This window comes from Rhinopithecus roxellana, chromosome 5, assembly GCF_007565055.1.
Source record: "Rhinopithecus roxellana isolate Shanxi Qingling chromosome 5, ASM756505v1, whole genome shotgun sequence".
Classification (NCBI taxonomy): domain Eukaryota; kingdom Metazoa; phylum Chordata; class Mammalia; order Primates; family Cercopithecidae; genus Rhinopithecus; species Rhinopithecus roxellana.
The window spans coordinates 175,725,916-175,734,727 of NC_044553.1; the positions used below are offsets into that span (position 1 = coordinate 175,725,916).

The window sequence follows — 8,812 nt, forward strand, 5'->3', positions numbered from 1 at the left end:
GATTACTCAAAAATTTATATTTCAGATAATCTTTTAATAATGCCAAATGCCATATCTCATTGCCACTTTTGATATTTCAATTTAGATTGCCATTATTTTTATACCAAAATATGGCTGAGAAGAGCACTTTAAAGAGGAGCAATACCACTGTATTTTTTTTTTTTTTTAATTCTTTATATCAGTATCATCATTACATTGAGGCTTCAGTTTCTAAACAGGAATCATTGAAAACTACTCACCTACTATATAAGGCCAAATTTCAGTATTGTAGATAATGGAACCTATAGTCCATTGAAGCAGTCTTAGGAAGAGAAAAGAAGCATGATAAATTTCCACTGCAATTGTCTATCTTGTAGATCTCTCACTTTACTTTTATTTCATTTAAAATGTTAGTGTGGCCATGGATTCACCTGCTACTATCAATTAATGCATTGCTCATTTATAAAGTTATTGCCTTTCTTATTCCTTAGATAAAAAGATAACTATAAATAAGATCTTTAACAATTTATTTTTAATCCTCAGCAAATCATCTTGAGCATTCTACTCTGGAGACCATTGATACAGCAGGTCGAACTCTTTTATTTACCAGAATATTTTTACAATTTTATTTTTATTCAGCCTTCCTCTCTGCCTTCTTTTCATGTTTAAGAACTGAGGGTAAATATCAACTCGGTAGATGAACTTGTGTGATGACACTAAGTCAGGGTCTTCCAGTTTTGCTGTGATTTTCATAACACCTTGTTTACTTGTCATCACATTTCAAAATCCCAAATTATTCATGTATTTTTTATTTTTGCCCATACTTTGTCTTTCTAATCAGATTACACAATATGTGAAGACTAGAACCATGTTTAGTTTATCAACTTTTGTGTCCATAGGACCTAGGTCAATGTTTGCCACATGGAAAACATTTATTACCTATTTATTGGACATAAATGATTGAACAAAAACCTTATTCCCACTAGGAGGGCCACTCAAATTTCTTAAATTAGCTAAATACTCAGTGACATAACACCTGGATTTTTAAAAAATGAAATTTGACCTTCTGTAATCCTTATGGTCTAAGTAAAATTTGTGATATAGATGAGAAATAACCCAATTTTCTTTAATTACAGCTAGTCTATGAAATTATTTATGGGGCAATTGTATATGCAATACCCTGTAGTTATCTTTAACAAAAAGCATACCACACTTTATATTTTTCAGTAACCTTCTTTTTCTTTTTTTCTATAAGAATGCTTTATTAGGCAAAACCACATACTATGAAAATGCTTTAAAATGCAACAAGTTGTGAGGTAAAGACATGAAGAACAAGTGCATAGGGAGACATGGCTATCCCAGAACACGCTGTAAGTAAATAGAGAATCCCCATACGCCTACTATTAACAGAAGGATCTAGGCCACCTCCTCCTCAGCACACTCCTCAAACTCTACCTCCTCCTCAAGTGTGACACCTCGGTAGTACTCTTGGTACTCAAACACAAGGTTGTTCATGCTCTTCTTGGCCTCGGTGAACTCCATCTTATCCATGCCGTCACTCATATAGCAATGCAGGAAGGCTTTGCACCTGAACATGGCTATGAACTGCTCCGAGATGTGCCTGAACAGCCCCTGGATGGTCATGTTATTGCTGATGAAGGTATCAGACATTTTTAGCCCCTGTGGTGGGATGTCACAGACAGCTCTTTTCACGTCGTTGGGGCCAATGAGCAAAGTAGATACTGTTTTGTTTTGAACATTGAGCATTTGCTCATCCACCCCCCATATGGACATGTGGCCTCTGAAAATGGCAGGCACCGTTAGGTAGTGCCTATAAGGGGGATGGGGGGGGTCATAAGCAGCTATCATATTCTTGGCGTCAAAAATCAGCTGAGTGAGCTCAGCCGTGGTCAGGGTACTGCTGACTGCCCTGATTGGTGAGTGGGGCAAAGCCAGGCATGAAAAACTGCAGGTAGGAGAATAGGACGATGTTCATGACCAGCTTCTGCAGGTCAGCATTCAGCTGGCCTGGGAAGCGCAGGCAGGTGGTGAACCCATTTATGGTGGCAGATACCAGGTGGTTTAGGTCACTGTAGGTGGGTATGGGCAGCTTGAGGGTTCTGAAGCAGGTGTCATAGAAAGCTTCATTATCAATGCAAAATGTCTCATCTGCATTGCTATGAGACTTAGAGGGTGGCATTGTGGGACTCTAACATGGTGTCTGACACCTTGGGTGAGAGCAGAATGCTGAGTGTGCTTATGTCCTATTTAAATGCTCTGAATAACTATGATGAATTTACCTGTATAATCAGAATTCAGATAGAAAATTAAGACAACTGCTTTGTTTTCAACAGAAAGAAAAGTAAAATAAATGAAAAAAGGGAAAAAGACGTTTTCAAACCACCTTTGAAATGTTCTTTGCTCTACGTCGAAATTCTTGTTTTGAGATTACTTAATGACTGATATTATTACGTTTCTTTTTCTTTCATTAATATTGCTATTGTATGTGGGTAAACATTGTCTTGCTATCATATTAAAGAGTTGATATAGATTACCAAGTATCTGCCTTCTATAAACACAGATTTGTATACATAGTGAGTATATATGGAAGTGTAATTGCTCAGGGAACTTGTTAATTATAATTTACTTTTTATGAAGAATTAAGATAAATGTATCGTATCTGTATTTACATCAAATACCTTGATATCTTTCACAACATTGGCATTATTGATTTCAAAACCAAACAATTGTTTGGGGGGTAGAGCATCTCCTGTATATTGTAATATGTTTGGTAGTATCACTGTGCCCTATCTGTCGGATGCCAGTAGTACTCTTACCCCAAAATGTGACAAGCCAAATTTTCACAGGTATTGCCAAATGTGCACTGTGGGGCACAATTGTCCCTAGGTGACAATAGGGGTGTTAATCTATATCTATATTTATATCTATCTCTGTGTATTCATCTATGTCTGTCTATATATTCATCCATTGGATAAAATTACAAATGGAGAAGCAGCTTACTTTCATTTATTTCTATTTTTAATTTATCTCTATTTCTTTACTGTGTTCTAATTAATTGTTGGTAAGTGGAGGTCAGCAAAAGTAAAGTTAAATTCCTCATGTCACAAATTTGCTCAGGTTTACTCATCTAGGTATACACTAAAATAAGTTTTGAGCACTAACTCTACATAAGCCACCATTATAAGTTACAAAGATACTTTAAATATTACTAAGAAGTAGTTGTTCCAGTCCAGGAGTTTTTAACATAGTGCAATTGTTGCTATCACTTCTTTGCAGCACCAGTCAAGGTATATGTAGTCTAACAGAAAGATGAACATTTTAGACATATTTAGATCAATACATTTTTAACTTAGAATAAATGCCAGTATGTAGGGAAACTACCTGAGAAAATATAAAAATATAGCTTTACTTTTTCTGAATATTCGTAATAAAGAATTTGAAAGTTAGACTCCTTGAATATTATCCATGTTGTAATTGTGTTTGCATTGCCTCTAAAATGTGGATAGGCTATTCTACATACTGTAAGGGCCACATGAGCAGAGACCACATCTGCAATGTAGTCTCAACATTTTAACTTCAAGATCTGAACCAGGCCTTATACATAGAATATCCTCAAAATTTCTTGAATGATTGAATGAATAGATGAGTGAATGAATAAATTAAAACAATATTCAACTTAAAAGAAGCCGAACTAGAAAAGAAAGGAATTCTTCTACAGCTCTTAGAAAATATAGTTAAAGATGTAATTTCCTGTGAAAATTATTGAAATTCAAACAATTTCAAATCCCCCCCAAAATGTTTTTTTATCTGAGAAAAGATTTTATAAAAACAGAATTAATGGAAAACAATTGGCAATTTTCTGTAAGTTTTATACAGCTATTTGACTTACACATGAAAGGCTCATAAATGATTTTTTAGTGTACTGTGATATAGTAATTTTCACAAATGAAATCGTTATTATAAAATGTCAGAATCTTTACTAATTTTGTAGTTTTATTATAATTGACTAATAATATTTCCCTCTTATTGTTTTACCCTTTTTAAAAATATAGTATTTTCATTTCCCAATTTTCATGGGGCTAAAAATATAAAATTCAGCCACTATATCATTCAAAGTCATCAGCTCTATCATCTTCAAAACCAAATTTTATACCAAATGATTAAAATTTATTGTTGAATTAATTAATTCCATCCAAACAGAACTAAACTATGTTGAAATGAATTATTTCTTATGCTTCCTCATTCCTGGAAAATTTACATTAAGTAGATTTTTACTTCTTCTTACTACTTAAATTCCTTCCATTCTTCTCAGCTTCTATTTCAGCATACTCAGTTTATTAAGTTCAGCTTGAAATTAATATGTTAGATTGCTTAATTTGGATATTTCTTGCTTTTTTTCCTTGTACTTGAGCATATTCATGGTTCTTAGCTCTTCCACTGGGAAACACCAATCTAAGGTCTTATTATTTGAACATTGCAATATCGGTGCAATATTCCGGTCACTTTAGAAGTCAGTTTAAAACTGACTTCACATTGCAATCATTATATTTCAGTATTTCTGCATTATATTGTTCACTTTAGAAGTCCATTTACGACTTTTCCATTGAGAAAAATAAACTGTATTTTCAAGGAGTCAAATAGCCAAAAAGATAAAACAGCTATAGCGGAAAAGTAATGGAGATAAATAGTCCTTTACATGTTATTCTGTGTAAAAGTGTTCATTCAATTAATTAGAAAAAAATCAATATTTACAACATATTAGGATATAGATACAATTTAACTGATTTTATTCCAAATTACCAAGTCTAAAAATATTGTCATTGTTGCAATTTACCACTAATGAAATAATACATTTTTTACTTTTTTTTTTTTTTTCTATTTTCCCCTTTCCTCCTTTCTTTTCTCTTTTTCTCTGAGTGTATTACCTCATGGGATCACATCCTATAGATATTTGCCACAAGAAAACACCCATTGTAAAGGACTGCTTCCTCTTGTTGCCTGCAGTTCCAACACATGTTGAGTCTGTCTGCAGTGTTAAAGCACTTTGTTAAAAAACATTTAGGACTTTCTTGTGGGCTTCAATAATTTCTTATATAAAAGACTTACTATATGGACCTGAAGAAATCAGAAAATGAAACAAATGCATTTAAACCACTTAGAGTCAGGTTCCTCCCAGTCTTATCACTATGGCATAAACCAATAGAAATTTATTTCTCACTCTCAAAATGTCTGATGCAATTCTTATGCCCTTCCTTGATTTAAAACTGGATAGTCTGGACCACTTGTGTCTTAAAGGCAGTGTTCCACTAGGAAATAGACAGGGATGAGACATGCACATATTACTTCAACTTAGAGGTAACTGGTCACAGTTAAGCCCATGGTTCCAAAACTTCTACAAAGATGACTGAAATACACAGCAATAGCATATCAAATATTTGGCTTGGACTGTCAGTGCCATATAGAGTTACCAAATTATGAATAAAATTTATATATTAGCAAATTTAAAATTGGTTTTAAACTGATAGTAAAGTAAAATAGCATTGTTTTAAAGAAAATATTGATCTCATTTGTATGTGTGTTTGTGTATGTAATACAAGGATGATACTATCATGATGTTTCTCAAAGTTCTTTGGGATCAAGGCTTCTTTCAGCTTACTGCACACTTACCCTTATTACGTGACCAAAATCACCAAGATGGTAGAGAAAGGAACAAAGTAATAGAGAGAAAGGTATGAATGCCAACTAGATTTTAAGAAAATCTATTCAAACTGTTATATGACATTTCCTTTTCATCCCACTGTTCACTGTCTTGTCACATGACCAAATCGAGAAGCAAAAGGGTTTTGCAAACATTGTTTTTTTTTTTTTTTTTTTTTTTTTTTTTTTTTTTTTTTTTTTTTTTTTTGAATGAGTAATTTTATTTCACGTTGGCCAAGATCTCCCTTATGTTGGCATTGCAAAGACACTGCACTTATCTGAGGTTAGAAAAAATGTTGTCTTAATAGCCCCCTTAACTGTGTAACAAGGCAAATTACCATTTCCTGAAATGTCCAGAATATCAGAGTAGATAGTTATTTGTTAAGCAGTGAGTTATGAAACCCCACTTATAGAAGACAACAGCAACACAGGACCACTAAGTCCTAAATACACCAAAGAAAAACAAGTTTACAAATATTCAAACTGTCTGTCTTCTCTACCTCTAAAATGGTTTAACCACATCAAGTGAGAGTAACATGAGCCAATTAGAAAGGGAAATAGTAAACTGTGCTAGTGTCTGACATTCAGCTTCCATAGCACGTCTCACAGTTTTCGGCCATTTCAGCTAAGAGTTTTCTTATGACAGGCAAAAATAATGATTAAAATACCATTAGCTTTGCTGAGAAATGTGAAAAAAAAAACCACAATGTCAAAAATATTTGAAACTAATTTTGTTTTTATAAATAAATAAAATGGTGTTTATCTTTTCTTAAAATTCTTGGTGTTAAAACATTCAAAGTTATGTCAACCTGTAAGAATAAAGGGGTATTTAAGATAACATGTTTGGAAAACTGAACCACATTTTTAATTGCCAGCATTATGCTTTATTCTTGGTAGAATCATCCTTGTTTCTTCTTTTTACATCCCAATTATAAACCCTGGCCATATTGACTTCTGTGGTAGTAAATTGATCTCGAAGAAAGTCAAGGTCTTCCTCAAGGGAATCAAGATTCTTTGTGGCAGTCGATAAATTCTTTTCCAACAATGCCTGAGCTTCATCAATATCATATTCAAGCATTACATTAGCCCCCAACCACAGACACACTTTATCAGTAGGAGGAACTGAAGCTTTGCAATACAAGTTATCTGCCAGTAAGAATCTGGTCTCCATTGAGTTGGTGGACTCTTTTTTCTTCTGCATGTATTTTAGAATTTCCAAAGTCTGTTTAATTTCAGGAATCTGACCTTTTAGCCTTCTTTTCTTTTGAGCAAGGTTGAGTTCCATAAACTTATACTTCTGGTACTGTTCATCCAGCTTCTTTAATACTGTATCTGCAGTCTCATTCCCAGGCTGTTTCATGAAGGAATCTACATCTTCCACAAACACGGCCTCAGGAATCCCCAGGTGGAGCCGCCGCCCATTCCCTGTGGCCATTTCTCCTTTGCCACAACTGTCCTTAGCGGCCGCCATCTTGGGGATGCGAGGCGCGCGACTGCCTCCCGGGCCGCCGGCCGCCGGGATCGCAAACATTGTTAGCTATAATTTCTATAATTATGTAGAGGTAGAAACAGAAACATAGGAAAAAAGCAATCTCCATCACCATTAATCATAAAGTAGTAGAAAATGCAGGATCAAATTCTAAGAGGCAGGAAAATCAAGATATAAAGTTTTAATTTCTGAAAAGTGTGAAACTTATTATAAGATACTCATTAACAAAAAGAATTTTCATATACTATGCAAACAACTAAAGATGTTTATTCCCTGTATTTTCCTCTGTGAATGAACCTATGTTTTTCTTTGATTAAGCTGATAAGTGGTATACATACTTAGAATTCACTAATTATTTTCTCTTAATCTTGAAATTATCAATTTCATCTATGTTTGTATTTCGTTTTACTTCTGCATTTTATTTTCTGTACTTACTCTTTAAAATAGGGAAATACTTATATAATGCCAATCTTTCCTTTCATATATTTGTATAAATCTGTTTTTTGAAAATAGTACTACTTTTAAAATAACATTACTATTCAAAACCATTTGAATGTCAAGTTCTTCTTTTAAATAATGAATGAAAATATTTTTAGTTGTTGTTAAAAGGTTACATTTCTGTAAGAGAATAAATAATGTTGGTTAGCATTCCTTTGTTTTACAAATATGTGACAGATTTATTACAGAAAATTCACGTAAAAACCTGCTATTTCTGTTATTATAGTTGAAATTATGACAGAAATCCTATTTTATTGCTTTATTTTCAAAGGACAATAGTCCAGAAAGTCATAAAATTTGTCAAAGTTGTAAAGTGACATGTGAATGTAGAAATTCTCTTGCCATTGCCTAGCACTTTTCTGAACCAATAAAAGACTTAAGCACAAAAACAATAGAGAAAACATAAATGATGATGACGGTAGTAAATACATGGAGCATTTAATTTCCATTAGGCACTGTGCTAAGCATGTAAAATCAATTATTTTAACACATTGCATACGGTGGGGAAATTAAGACTTCTGTTTTATGTATGTTATATTAAAGCATATATAAGTAATTTTTTTCAAATTCCACAACTAATAATCAAGAAAAAGTTGAATAAGTTTGAAGACCAGCTTAGAAAATATGGTGAGACCCCATCTCTATGAAAAATTAAAAAATTAGCCAGCTACTAAGCAGGGTGGGGCAGGAAGATCACTTGAGCCCAGGAGTTCGAGCCAGCAGTGAGAAATGATTGCACCACTGCACTGCAGTCTAGGCAATAAAGTCTGACTCCCATCTCTAATGTGTATGTCTGAATAAGTTTCAGAACACAATGATACTATCTAAGAGACAATAAAAGACCAGAATATGAAATGCACATAAGTTGGGAAAATGGTTCAAAATGTGTACAGCAAAACAAGTGTTTGAGTGTTTGTGCTTGTATACACATATGGTAAAACTTTTAATTTATTATTATTATTATTATTATTGTTTTCCAAGACAGAGTCTTGCTCTGTCACCCAGAGCTGGAGTGCAATGGTCCGATCTTGACTCCCTGCAACCTCAGTCTCCTGGGTTCAAGCAATTCTCCTACTTTAACCTCCCGAGTACCTGGGATTACAGGCACGTGCCACCATGCCTGGCTAA

General features: G+C 33.8%; 1 protein-coding gene and 1 pseudogene across 1 annotated transcript; both read right to left on the reverse strand.

Annotated features, from left to right (window-relative positions):
- Positions 1-1,395: 1,395 nt before the first annotated feature.
- On the reverse strand, positions 1,396-4,821 carry LOC115897610 (annotated as a pseudogene).
- A 1,284-nt stretch (positions 4,822-6,105) lies between these two features.
- LOC115897731 (prefoldin subunit 3) lies at positions 6,106-7,200 on the reverse strand. The gene has a single exon (XM_030931681.1). It carries the CDS (start codon positions 7,166-7,168, stop codon positions 6,575-6,577), a length of 594 nt encoding a protein of 197 aa, XP_030787541.1. The 5' UTR covers positions 7,169-7,200; the 3' UTR covers positions 6,106-6,574.
- Between the last annotated feature and the right edge of the window lie 1,612 nt (positions 7,201-8,812).